This window comes from Xiphophorus maculatus, chromosome 6 (genome assembly GCF_002775205.1).
Source record: "Xiphophorus maculatus strain JP 163 A chromosome 6, X_maculatus-5.0-male, whole genome shotgun sequence".
In the NCBI taxonomy this organism is placed as follows: Eukaryota; Metazoa; Chordata; class Actinopteri; order Cyprinodontiformes; family Poeciliidae; genus Xiphophorus; species Xiphophorus maculatus.
Window position 1 is genome coordinate 24,582,808 of NC_036448.1, and position 14,700 is coordinate 24,597,507.

At 35.6% G+C, this 14,700-nt stretch overlaps 1 protein-coding gene across 5 annotated transcripts in view; it reads left to right on the plus strand.

Annotated features, from left to right (window-relative positions):
* The window catches only part of LOC111608939 (SLAM family member 6-like), a 29,120-nt gene extending 17,264 nt beyond the window's left edge, over positions 1–11,856 (plus strand). Inside the window, exons 11-20 of one of the 5 annotated variants that reach the window (XM_023335557.1) lie at positions 905–994; positions 2,248–2,294; positions 3,062–4,643; positions 4,724–5,007; positions 5,102–6,115; positions 7,460–7,765; positions 8,069–8,350; positions 8,647–8,736; positions 9,917–9,963; positions 10,734–11,856. Coding sequence is in view for 4 of the 5 variants with exons in the window: in XM_023335556.1 (XP_023191324.1) it covers positions 6,055–6,115; positions 7,460–7,765; positions 8,069–8,350; positions 8,647–8,736; positions 9,920–9,963; positions 10,734–10,895 (945 nt within the window). In the remaining variant the exon portion in view is untranslated. Of the gene's footprint in view, positions 1–904; positions 995–2,247; positions 2,295–3,061; positions 4,644–4,723; positions 5,030–5,101; positions 6,116–7,459; positions 7,766–8,068; positions 8,351–8,646; positions 8,737–9,916; positions 9,964–10,733 lie in introns of those variants that run through there. The other 4 variants (XM_023335556.1, XM_023335554.1, XM_023335553.1 and 1 more) reach the window with 4 other exon arrangements.
* The last annotated feature ends 2,844 nt before the right edge of the window (positions 11,857–14,700 follow it).

Sequence of the window (14,700 nt, forward strand, 5' to 3'; positions counted from 1 at the left end):
AGGGGTTGGGATTGAACAGCTGTGTAGCCGTAAGAAAACCTCTAATCAGTAAGGCTAACCAGAAAAAAAGGCTCCAGTTTGCTAGGGAGCATAAAGATTGGACTCTGGAGGAATGGAAGAGGGTCATGTGGTCTGATGAGTCCAGATTTACCCTGTTCCAGAGTGATGGGCGCATCAGGGTAAGAAGAGAGTCTGGTGAAGTGATGCACCCATCATGCCTAGTGCCTACTGTCCAAGCCTGTGGGGGCAGTGCTATGATCTGGGGTTGCTGCAGTTGGTCAGGTCTAGGTTCAGCAACATTATGTGCCCAAAGAATGAGGTCAGCTGACTACCTGAATATACTGAATGACCAGGTTATTCCATCAATGGATTTTGTCTTCCCAAATGGAACGGGCATATTCCAAGATGACAATGCCAGGATTCATCGGGCTCACATTGTGAAAGAGTGGTTCAGGGAGCATGAGACATCTTTTCACACATGGATTGGCCACCACAGAGTCCAGACCTTAACCCCATTGAGAATCTTTGGGATGTGCTGGAGAAGGCTTTGCGCAGTGGTCAGACTCTCCCATCATCAATACAAGATCTTGGTGAAAGATTAATGCAACACTGGATGGAAATAAATCTTGTGACACTGCAGAAGCTTATTGAAACAATGCCACGGCGAATGCTGTAATCAAAGCTAAAGGCGGTCCAACAAAATATTAGAGAGTGTGACCATTTTTTGGTGGCAACTTTTTTTTTGGCCAGGCAGTGTATTTTAAGTGACCTATTTATAAAAAAAATACCTTCTATTTAAAATGAAGTTTTCTCATGGCAATAGTTTTGAAATATATGTTGTAATATACAGCTTTTGCTTACATTCACCAGTACAACTGAACTACTTCTCTTTCTCTTTTGTCAGAACCCAGAAAATATTACTGGTATATTATATTGATCCTGTTGGTTCTTCTAACCTGTTTAATTTATATTGGATATCGTAAATGCAAGAAAGGTAAGTTCAGGTTCACATTAGGAGTTGTGGTTAGTCCATAACTGTGTAGCCTATGATTCATTGTCTTGCAATAAGTATTCATGTCCCTCTTATATTTTCACATTATGTCAAATTATTTGTTGGGATTTATATCATAGTCCAACACAAAGTAACGCACAATAAAGATTTGGAAGGATAAGGAAATGTTATTTCTGTTTACATCACAACTCTGGATTGGTCACAAATATGGGCTTTAAGAAGGAGTAGCAATTATAAACTAATTATTTAAAACAAATTGAATTATTTGGGCTAACAATAGCTCAGGATGGAGGAGTTCTTCCTGCTTGATAGTTCAAACATCTGTCCTTTTGTCTCAGTCCTCAAAATACTTCTTCTACTTTGCCTGTTTCTGTCAGTCTGTCACATAGTAGCTACATTGTAGCTAAACACCATCAAAGTGTGAATAGTTAATGTAATGTGAGGTTTGGACTCCTCTGACTTGATAAAGCACTATTCAAGTGTAGGCCTTTTATCATTAATTTTGTTTGGCTCAGGAGGAGCTTCACCTTCCAGCAGGAAAACAACCCTAAACATACACATAGAGATACATCAAATGGTTTATTTCAAACTTAATTCATGCTTTAGAGTGGCCTAGTCAAAGTTTAAACCTTAATCCAACTTGAAAATTGATGTTCCAACATATGTTTTACCTAAAAACAAATACATTATATACTTTTGAGATTTTTATCTTTCAGAAAAATATAAAAAACTGCATGTCATTTTCCTTTTATTGCAATATTGTTACATATTACTCTTTGATTTTAAATCTGATCAAATGTCATTAAGATCCATTGAGTATTTTGGTTATGTGGCAAAATGTATACCATAGCAAGGGGATGTGTATGTATGTAGATATGTGGATTTACTTCAATGTCAAAAATGTACTTTAGTGATTTTAATTTGCAACAGCAGGTTTATGGAATAACCGTTTGATTTATCATTTTTAATTTAAAATATGTCAGAATACCCTTTAGGATGTAATTATTAATTTTTAAGTTAAGTTTTTTAAAACTTAACTTAAATCTAAACTTACAAACTTATAATGTTACAATATAGATGAGTATATAAAAACAACATTTGGACATAATGTAGACATAACTCAAATTATCTAATGAACCAAAATAGCAGTCACTACAGGTAAATAGAGCAAGATAAAATAACAATATTCAAACCAAAGCTTTTAAAGTATAAATTATTTCTTTATGTCTGACCAGCAGGTGACAAAGGCAACTTTGACAACACAATATATGCTCTTCCTGTGGTAAGTGCTTCCCTTTGTGCTTATAATTATATAGTTTAATAATTTAATAGCCAATATTTGACTAAAGGAATTTGAAAATGTTACGAAGATTTTTTCATAATTTAAATCATTAAGTCGACGGTTTAGGCAGTTGTTTTAATTACAAGCTGAAAATAATTACATATTTTAAACTAATTCATTTCTGTAGCCTCTCTGTCTGGTAAATGACCAATTTTTGTTACCGAATCTTTTCCTAAATTAAAGGTTTCTGATTTTCAAGGCACAGAATCTCCTTCAGTGTCTGATTAAAATAGTTTAAAACCTTTTTTTGTTTGTCCCCAAGTTCTCCAACAAGCTGCATTAATTTATCCTAAAGATCAGTTGGTGTTATTAGGATGACAACCATCTAAACATGAACCTAACCCTAACTCTGACCCCTGAGGACTGGAATTGCCCACTCTTATCCTTTAATTGGACAAAAACCTGCAATTAGTGTTTTAAACGTTGTGGGTCAAATGTGTGTTCTAACGTAAAAAACAGCAAATGAATGAGATAATGCAACACAAACACTGATCCCTGTTTTTTTCATGAAGCTTTGCTTCTTTTTCATGCCAACTATTTGCTATTGTAGCACAAGCAGTTTGAATTCAGCTGCTCTGGCACACTAGCAGTTCATGTTGTATGTAAAAGGTTAAGTGATATGATGTTTTGTTTAAATTCATACTAAAGAAAACATTTTCCAGAACTGTTTTCCAATATTTTATTCACTGATTATGTTTGTTTTCCAGGTAAATGATCAAACTGAAACACTGAATAAAACAGATGAAGATGAAGCTTGTTCCCCAACCACCACCTACAGCGTAGTGGGAATTTCTACAAGTAAGGCAGCCACCAAGACTAGAGACAATGACCAACCACAGAGTGTGTATTCACTGATAAAGGCTGTGTGAAGTACAAAACTGATGTAGTGAGATTCGGACATTTCTGTTATGTAAAAAGTCAGGCTGCTGCTTTTCCTATAATCTGGAGGTGACTGAGTCAAGCAAATGGAAAATAGCCTATAGTATGGTTTATATATTTATGTAAATTGCTTTAAGTATTCTAGACATTTAAGTAACTTTGTTTTATATAGAGTAACTGAGGGTTTTACAAAGCTAAGGTAATTTTTAACATGTTAAAAACATGTTAGAAAACTACTACTCTCTCATGCAGAAAACTACTCTCTCCATCACAAACTTGTACAAGATAGCATTTTGCTCCAAAAATGAAGGATCTCACCTTCCCCCAAAATACTGTCAGCCCACCGGGACAGACATGCACACCTTCACTGTCTCAAACTGTGATCTGTTTGTCAGGTAGTCATAGATACAGGTGGTTGTTGAGGAATCCACCTGTGTCTTCTGGAGTTTTTGACAAAGCAAATCAGGCTGTATTATGTTAAATGAAATGACACGATCCTCACAACGTTGTCTATTTGTACAGATGAAAGCAGGTGTGTGATGTCTTCAATTCCAACCTCATAGTGATAAGCAAACTACCTGAGGGATAAGAGTTAATGTGAGATCTGGTTGGCTGGAGGCTGAGGATGCTGAACTTCTTTTTGAATAGAAACTAAGGACATATTCAGTTTATTGCCTTTTCCAGACTTTTCCAGGCATCAGTCTGACAGCAGTTAACAGCATTCAATGAAAAGCCTAAGCAACTATCTGAAAGTAAAATTATATATAGTCATCAGTTCACAGTCATCTTGAATAAATTAGAGTATGTGTTCTAATGAGGCTCATTTGTCATATTAAAAGCATTTTTTAAAAATAACGACGTGTGTTTCATTTAGTTGACTGAGAAACTGGAATAAATTTATGTGTGAATGTGTGTGTAATGATTAATGTGACGTGTTTTGGGGTTTTCTGGACTTGATAAAGTGCTACAGGCCAAAAACCAGGTACCGTATTATATCTGTGTATCTGTGTCAACATTTTAATCAAGTATTTAGTTAACCCTCACTTAAACATTTCTTTATCTATACCTGTATAAGTGCAATGTTTGTATTTGTGGTACTTGCTGTCTTGTGAAACTAGAGGGACTATTTCTCTACCAGCAGTCAAACTCTGTCCACACACATCATGTGGTGGTGACTGGAGTTTGTCAGGGTTACAGTGTGCAGCCTTTCGTGTTGGGAAGCTGGAGTTTTGGTTTCTGTGGGTCTGCTTTTCTTGTCTCTAGTTATCCACTAGATGGAGCCAGGAAGCTGTGTTGTCCAGAGGGCGGTCTCAGGTGTTCAGTCGTCACACCTGCAACCTAACTGTCATCAGCCAGTGTTTAAGAGAAGCCTGTCACCAGTCCTTCGATGCCTGAGTGTTGCTGTTCATGGTACTCTGTGCCCCTCAGTGTGTGCTCTCTCTGAGTTTTCTAAGTGTTTTACTCAAGCCTCCCTTGTGCTTTCCTTGTAGGTTCTCAGCGGCTGTTACCTTTGTGCCTTATGAGTTTTATCATTTCACCTCCAAGATTCTTCATAAAGAAACCCCTGGTTCAAAGATCCCTACAACTGGTGACTAATCTCTTCTGGCTGTTCAAGTCTGTGCTACAACCTGTCCACCCTCCAATGAGGTACAACTAACAAACCATCATCGCCTCCCATTCTCTCTGGATCTCCTGGCTTCAGTTCCAACTCCACCTGGACCCTGGCACTCACCCCAGAAACCAGGTTCCAGCACCAGCAGAATACCTCCCCCTGGTAGATCAGTTCCATTTCACTAGTAAGGTCTTCTAATTTATTTCTCTTTCACCTTCAGTACTACTTACTCACCTCTCATCTACTCCGTCCTCAGAATCCAGTTCTCCAGCCATCCCATACCCAGGGCAAAGAAGATGCATTCCAACTCTTTTTACAATAAACTTCATTTAACTGACTTTTCTCTGTATCCTGAAGTGTATTCTGCATGTGGGTCAAACAATTAGCTTCAAATTATGACACTTAAAAGTGTTTTTGGCTGTAGTTAATTTTATGGACCTATTTACATTAACCTCACTAAATTCATTACTTACTTTTTTGTGTTCAACTAAGTTAAAAATTACAAATCTAATTAACTTAAAGGAACTTTTTACTTTGACTTTACTTGAAACAATAGATTTCAATGCCAGTTTCGTATCCAACGTCTGACTAACTCAATTTTTTTACAATCTTAACTTTACAAAGTTAACTAAATGTGTGCACTGCAAATAGTTAACTAAAGAGTCAGGCAAATGAAAATAATTTTAAAGATAAAAACCTAAACTATTCACTAATCAATATGTAAACTAATGTTAGGAATGAACAGAAAACGATTACCATTCAGGTCTCTGTGTGACAGCAGGGACAGCTGTCACAGTAGAACTGCATTAATTCGGATATTTAGAAAACTGCTTCCTGTGAGATATTCTGCACTCGCATACCTATCCAACATCTGAGCTTGTGTGTACTGATATGAAATGCCCGTAGAAGGACAATGTCTACATTGTGGTTAGCACACATGTACAGCTCTATGAACACTTCCTGTGGAAGCTGTCATGATCTGTAGCACTGTGAACTCAGTTTTATTTACAGTATATTCTTGTTCTCACATTTTGAGACCAAAATGTTCCTATGTAGAACTGTTTTGCTAAGGCTTCATTCACGCTTCCCTCTGTCCAAATAAATCTGATTTCCATCCAGTATTTATAACTCATTAAAATCAACCATCCCCAACCACCTCTGTCAGACTTGTGCTTAAATAGGAAGTGAACGAACTTCCCCATATTTAAAATGGCGTTGATCGTCTCATTTCTGTTTCATCTGTGTCTATTCTACACACTTCAAATACAAGGTAAATCCAGCTCTCTGTTTTTAACATTTCAACATTTTGATTACTTTAGAACTTATATAAAATTGTTATACTACATGTTTTTGTTTCATGTACCAAGTGAAAGTAAGTAGAATGTTCAGTACAGGAAGTAAGGATGTTAGTTCCAGTAAGACAAGAAACATTTAAAGCTTTAAAATGTCAGTTTTTGTACACTTTTCTTCGCAATGAAACTCCTCCATGTTCACTACTTCACAAACTAGAGCAGCGAAACTCAAATGACAAGATGTTTGGTTTAGGTCTGTAGAAATTACTTGAGTCTTGTAATGGAGTTTAAGTGACATGATGTGTCTTTAATCCAAAATTTTTATTTTATTCGGGTTCCTTTTATCTTTTTACCCCTCCAGGGGGTCTTTTTGTGGGCTCTAGTGTCCCTTATGTGATAGTAGACTGACAGGAAACAGGGAAGGAGAGGGGGGAAGACATGCGGCAAATTTCGTCTGGTCCAGGAGTCGAACCCGCGACGGCCGCGTCGAGGACTCAAGGCCTCCAAATACGGGTCGCGCTAACTGCTACGCCACCACGGCACGCCCCCCTTTTATCTTTTTTAATATCAATTTCTCCATTTGCATTTAAGTGTTCGTTTGGTCAGACGAGGTTGAAGGAAATATGAACTTTCTCTGATTTCAACTGATTATAAAAACAAAAATAAAAAAATTAAACACTTCAGTGTGCTACTAGACCTAATGTGTTCCTGTAAAACAATAAATACTATGTAGAAAATTACTTTTTGTCTGAGCGCAAAACAGCCAAGACATAAGGTTTTTCAAGTACTTAATGAAAATAAAGTAAATATAACTGAAAATAAAATAGACTTTACAGTGAATAAGTAAAAACTATCATAACAAAATAAGGCAAATGGATATTTCACAAAGTTACTTGTACAAAATGCACAAGTGTATATGATTGGAAAAACTGTATAGATGTACATTTATGCAAATTTGAGCAAGAACATAATTTTTACAGGAATATAGAAACTTGTGCAAAGAATAGCAGGAATGCAAACATCATACTGGGTTTGTTGTGGGCAGCAAAGATTTGATAGTCTAACAGTTGCTGGGCAGAACCACCTGCAATCTTGTCCTTTGTGGGTGCAACATCTCATCTCCAAGGGGCAGACAAATAATAAGTGATTTAAAAAAAAATAGACAATTTTACTGAGATTATACTTGTATCCAGTGCATTAATACACTCTTTGGATGAAAAATATAGATAATTTAGAAATTTACCTTTGTCTGTTCGTCATACTTGACAACTTTGTACTCATATCAATTTAGTTTGAAATGTATTTTGTTTTCTGTTTTTCAGGTTCCTCTGCAGTGACTGATGTATTTGTGAAAACTGGAGATGATTTAATTCTTAATCTCACAGAAGCTGAAATTCCACCAAATTCTCGCTTTTGTTTATGGCAATTTAAAGATGATACACTGGTAGAGTTTTCATTTGGTTCCCAACCAAATATTGTTAACAATCGCTCTGGAAAAGTTGAAGTTATAGAAAAAAGTTACAGTGTGAAATTAAAGGATGTACAGAAGTCACACAGTGGTATTTATACTGCAAAGGTAGTATCACCTAAAGAGCAAATACTGATTCAATACAACGTTGCAGTTCAAGGTAAGTGTTTCTGACATTTATATTTCTGACCATGTATATTAGGTAGCAGAATAATTAGCTGCATACTTCCAAATGGATGAAGAAGTTAAAACTTCAACACATGTAGCCTACAGGGTAACCCTGTCAGAATCTCTGTTTAAAACTTTATTAAAGGAATCCATATTCAAAAACACTACAAACTAAAACAAGATGCTCTAAAAATAATGTTGCTCTTTGAATTACATTTCTTGTTGGGTTTCTGCCTCTCTTTATTCTTTCTGTTTCTGAGGTTCTAAAACTTCTCAAATCAATTTAATCCCCCAGATCCAGTGTCTCCAGTTGATCTCAGATTTACCTGCTCATTCAGCTCCTCCTCCTTTGATAACCTGACAGCGACCTGCAGGACAGACGACTCTTCCATCAGCATCACTCTAAGATGTGAGAATCAAACGTGCAACCAGGAAGAAGCAGAGAGAAGATCGGTCACCAAATCTGGCTCTTCTCTTCATGTCTATCAGTTGAAAGAATTAATTGTCTGTAGCCATAGCAACCAGGTCAGCAGGAATGAGTCCATCAAAGAGATTGAGACTCACTGTACAAATAATGGTAAGACATCATGACAAGAAATTAGCTTTTTTTTTTTAACCCAGTTGTAAAACTGATAAAAGTTGTTTGCTTGTTCACTTATTGTATTTTGATGCTTTATTGGTTAAATTAGAGAATCTACATATTTTAACCTGCCTGTTTATGAACAAAAAAAATCTATTTCAAATTCAGGCCTGAAAAGTATGACATGAATTTAGTTTATTCTTGCTTTCATAGCAATGGTTTTATCTTGAAATATACAGTTTTTGTTTACATTCACTAGTATAACTGAACTATCTCCCTTTCTTTTTTGTCAGAACCCAGAAAACATCACTGGTATATTACATTGATCCTGTTGGTTCTTATACTCCCTATAATTTATATTCTATGTCGAAGTCACAAGAAAAGTAAGTTCAGGTTTCCATTAAGTTGTGGTTAACCAATATCTGTGTAGTCTATGATGCATTGCCTTGAAAAAAAGTATTTATGTCCCTATTATATTATTTATCATAGACTAACACAAAGTAGTGGACAACTAAGATTTGGAAAGACAAGGAAATGTTATTTCTGTTTACATCACAACTCTGGGTTGGTCATAAATATAGTTTTTTTAGAATGAGTGGCAATTATAAAATAATTTTAAAAAAAAAATCTAATTTTTTGGGCTGACAGTGGTTCAGGAGGTAAAAGTTCATCCAGGGGCGTGCTGTGGTGGCGCAGGGGGTTAGCAAGCCCCACTCTTGGAGGCCTTAGTCCTCGACGAGGACGTCGCGGGTTCGACTCCTGGTCCCGACGACCTTTGCCGCATGTCTTACCCCTCTCCTCACCCTCCTTCCTGTCTGCCTACTGTCGAAAAAATACGAGCCACTAGCGCCGCAAAAACTCTTGGGAGAAAGAAAAAAAAAAAGTTCATCCTCTAATCAATGGGTTGCTAGTTCCATTTGGCTCAGGATGAGCTTCACCTTCCAGCAGAAAAACAACCCTAAACATACAGATATGTCAAATGGTTCATTTTAAACTTTCCTTGATATTAAACTTTAAAAACAAATACATGAGATTTTGAGATTTTTATCTTATAGGAAAATTTTGAAAAACTGCATGTTGTTTTCCTTTTATTGCACAGTTAAGTACTACTTTGTGATGTTTAATCTGATAAGATGCATTATGGATTATGGTTATGTGGCAAAATGTATGCCTTAGCAAGGGGCTGTGTATGTATATATGTGGATTTATTTCAGTGTCAACAATATTTATTGGTAATTTTCATTTACAACAGTAGGGTTAAAGAGTAACTATTTAGTTGATCATTTTTAATTTAAAATGGCTTAGAATACCTATAATTATTGATTTTTAAGTTAAGTTTTCTAAAACTTAACTTAAAACTAAACTTACAAACTTATAATGTCTCAATATCTATTCTGAGGATGAGTATATAAAAACAAAATTTTGATATACAGTAATGTAGACATAACTCAAATTATCTAATGAACCAAAATAGCAGTCACTACAGGTAAATAGAGCAAGATAAAACAACAATATTCAAACCAAAGCTTTTAAAGTATAAATTATTTCTTTATGTCTGACCAGCAGGTGACACAGGCAACTTGGACAACACAATATATGATCTTCCTGTGGTAAGTGCTTCCCTCTGTGCTTATAATTATATAGTTTAATAATTTAATAGCCAATATTTGACTAAAGGAATTTGAAAATGTTACGAAGGTTTTTTTCATAATTTAAAGCATTGAGTCGACGGTTTAGGCAGTTTTTTGAATTACAAGCTGAAAATAGTTAAATATTTTAAACTCATATTTGTTTCTGTAGTCTCTCTGTCTGGTTAATGACTCATTTTTGTTACCGAATCTTTTCCTAAATTAAAGGTTTCTGATTTTCATGGCACAGAATCTCCTTCAGTGTCTGATTAAAATAGTTTAAAACCTTTTTTTGTTTGTCCCCAAGTTTTCCAACAAGCTGCATTAATTTATCCTAAAGATCAGCTGGTGTTATTAGGATGACAAACATCTAAACATGGACCTAACCCTAACTCTGACCCCTGAGGACTGGAATTGCCCACTCTTATCCTTTAATTGGACAAAAACCTGCAATTAGTGTTTTAAATGTTGTGGGTCAAATGTGTGTTCCAATGTAAAAAACAGCAAATGAATGAGATAATGCAACACAAACACTGATCCCTGTTTTTTTCATGAAGCTTTGCTTCTTTTTCATGCCAACTATTTGCTATTGTAGCACAAGCAGTTTGTATTCAGCTGCTCTGGCACACTAGCAGTTCATGTTGTATGTAAAAGGTTAAGTGATACGATGTTTTGTTTAAATTCATACTAAAGAAAACATTTTCCAGAACTGTTTTCCAATATTTTATTCACTGATTATGTTTGTTTTCCAGGTAAATGATCAAACTGAAACACTGAATAAAACAGATGAAGATGAATCTTGTTCCCCAGCCACCACCTACAGCGCAGTGGGAATTTCTACAAGTAAAGCAGCCATCAAGACTAGAGACGATGACCAACCACAGAGTGTGTATTCACTGATAAAGGCTGTGTGAAGTGCAAAACTGGTGTAGTGAGATTATGACATTTCTGTTATGTGAAAAGGCAGACTGCTGCATTTCCTATAATCTGGAGGCTCAGGTTACTGAGTCAATCAGATGGAAAATAGCCTATAGTATGTTTATATTTATGTAAATTGCTTTAAGTATTCTAGACATTTAAGTAGCTTTGTTTTATATAGAGTAACTGAGGGTTTTACAAAGCTACGGCTTAAATACTTGTTAAAGGTTTAAACCGTTTCACTGGGCAGCGTTTTGAGCAGAGTAGCCAGATAATTTGCCAACTAATATTAGTTTTCAGTGTTAGTCTATGAGGAGACAACAAGTGACAGCATTCTGTACATTATGTATATAAATTGCATGTTTAAAAAAGTAAAAGAGAAAACTTTTTTTTTTTTACTGTTTTGATATCAGAAGTAGGGAAACAGACAGGATGAAAACAGTACTGAAGGTGATTGTTGTTTGCCTTGTATATTATTAGTGTTGTGCTCTTTGGGATCATTGTGACATGAACTGTTAATAATACAGCTCTATTTCGAAAACTGATTTTTGAAAGTCAAGAAATGGTGATTTTGTATATTCCTGTATATTTTGTATTAACCATTACATCTGATATATTCTCAACCACCTGCATGACGGCCATTTCTAGTGAACCTGTGTGACCTGAGGTCATACTGACAGGCACTCAGTAAACAACATGTATTGTTTACTGAAGTGTGATGTATTTAGTGTATAAATTGTTATATATTACAGTGTATCTCCTTTCTCTGGTTAGGTTTCCAGTATTAAACTGTGTATATATTTAGAACTGCACTTTGAACTTCTTATGTGCCACATATTCTTGAACTATGAATATACGTATAGTTATACTTTTGTATTCGTATGCTCTCACTAACCTTAACTTGCTACTGTGACACCTGTATAATCCCTCTGTGAGACAGTAAATTTCTTTTTCCTATTCTGTTTCCATTTTTCAGTTTGTATATATAAAAGTCAGAGAGACCCATTGAAAGAAGATTAGCAGCAGGGTAAACTTTTAAACCTCAACATGATCCAGTCCTCCAGGAAACAATAATTTAACAGTGGAGAGCCAAGACCCTCTGGATAAAGTAATAAACTGAATTCTCTGCTTTTTCCATAGGAAATGAATGAACAACAAATCTGCAGCTCTATTAGCAGCAGCCTTTTCCTTTCAATATTCACAACTTTATTTACACTTAGAATCACCAAGTGAATAATCTGATCCAATTCTCCTAAACTATTCAGTGGTTTATGCTTATCAAGTTTTGACAAATTTCATTTTAAAAATAAGTTCCACCTTGAAAAGGGATTAACTGAGTATTTTTTTAAAATCCTGTGTCTGCTCCTCTTTCTTTTCTCCTGTTTATATGTATTATTTTCTGCTTATTTTAATTAAATACTGTGAAATTACAGTATTGGCTTAGTATCTTCTCAAACAGTATTGTTCTTTCAGTAAATGGCTCTTTTAAAATCTGTATACTCCAGTAGACAATTATTTCAATAATAATTCTTCATGATACAATCATTTATTTCAGCCTTAATAACCAAATTTTTTCTGAAAGTCTTATCTTTACAGCTTTCAATTATCTCTAACATTCCTTGAAGTCTCAGTTCTAAAATCTGTGATATCTTTTAAGTAGAAAAGAGACCTTAAAGTGTTACTAAACCCCTAATCAACTTTTTTTTGCCAATATAAACTGTGCTCATCAAAAAGTATTTTTCTTAAACCATCTAAAATACTGAAAAAACATAACTACCCTTTAAATGCTTTCAATGTGGCAAAGATTGCAAACCAGGTTATTCTCCAAGTAGCAGCCAGAATAGATTTCCTGAAAACAGGAAAGAACCGAAAGGCTGCACACTGTAACCCTGACAAACTCCAGTCACCACCACATGACTTGCTTGGACAGAGATTGACTGCTGGTAGAGAAATAGTACCCCAAGTTTCACAAGACAGCAAATACCACAAATATAAACATTGCATATATACAGGTATAGATAAAGAAATGTTTAAGTGAGGGTTAACTAAATACTTGATTAAAATGTTGACACAGACACACAGATATAATACGGTACCTGGTTATTGGTCTGTAGCACTTTATCAAGTCCAGAAAACCCCAAAACACGTCACATTAATCATTACACACACATTCACACATTAATTTATTCCAGTAACTCAGTCAACTAAATGAAACACATGTCGTTATTCTTAAACCGTGTTTTTAATATGACAAATGAGCCTCATTAGAACACATACTCTAATTTATTCAAGATGACTGTGAACTGATGACTATATATAATTTTACTTTCAGATAGTTGCTTAGGCTTTTCATTGAATGCTGTTAACTGCTGTCAGACTGATGCCTGTAAAAGTCTGGAAAAGGCAATGAACTGAATATGTCCTTAGTTTCTATTCAAAAAGAAGTTCAGCATCCTCAGCCTCCAGCCAACCAGATCTCACATCCACTCTTATCCCTCAGGTGGTTTGCTTATCACTATGAGGTTGGAATTGAAGACATCACACACCTGCTTTCATCTGTACAAATAGACAACGTTGTGAGGATCGTGTCATTTCATCTAACATAATACAGCCTGATTTGCTTTGTCAAAGACTCCAGAAGACACAGGTGGATTCCTCAACAACCACCTGTATCTATGACTACCTGACAAACAGATCACAGTTTGAGACAGTGAAGGTGTGCATGTCTGTCCCGGTGGGCTGACAGTATTTTGGGGGAAGGTGAGATCCTTCAGTTTTTGTAGCAAAATGCTATCTTGTACAAGTTTGTGATGGAGAGAGTAGTTTTCTGCAATCTGTCAGGTCAGTTGTCATGTTGTGTGTATCTAATGGACTCAATTGCAGAAGGTGAGAGACAAAAAAGTTCTTTTAGAAGGTTTAATGAAAAAATTATTCAAGTTACAAAACAAACAAAAAAAAGGTGAAAAGTCCAGGGAAACAAAAAGCCAAACTGTCGACAAAGTGATCACAGGGAACCAGGGAGTAGTGACAAAAATGACAAGACAAACCAGTGAGTAGTGACAGACAATGAGGAGCTTAAGTACTGGGAGGTTGACATTTGGAACAATAGATCTGGGCTGATGAGCCAACTGATTGTAGATGTGAGTTGAAGGAAAAGGAGCCAGGTTGAGGAGGGAAAGTGGCACAGTGAAGCGAGGGAGATAACACATGGGAATCAAAAATAAATCTAACACTAATAACTAGACCTAATGAAATCAAACCCAACTACAGTAACAATAACTAACACTATAAGCAGCTGAACTAAAGGAAACAGAAACAAGACTTATCTAAAGTGGAACACAGAAATAAAACCCAATCAAAGAACCCATGGTCCTTCAGACTGTTTTGTATTCAGAGACTTCCTCAGATATACAGCATTAAAACAAGATATCCTTCCTGCTCCAGCCATAAACGACTCTGAAGAAACTTGATAATCTGAGTTACAAAAATTTTCCTCTTACGGAATAGAATTGATAAGCTAGTCATCAAGAGTTACAATAGTATTCTATACACAAAAATGAGTGGTGAGATCAAGGCTTTAAATATGAATTAGTAGCACGGCATACGTTCTAATGGCTAGGAAACTGTTGAAAACTATTGAGCTTCTGTTTCAGTAGAAAGACAATTGCTACACTGACTTCATACATGTTCAGCACCATGAACATTTTCTGTAGAAGTTGTCATGATCTGTAATATTTTGTCATGTTTTGCAGTAGAAGAGTGGTGAGGTAGACACAGTGGACCCAGGCAGTAGAGAAAATG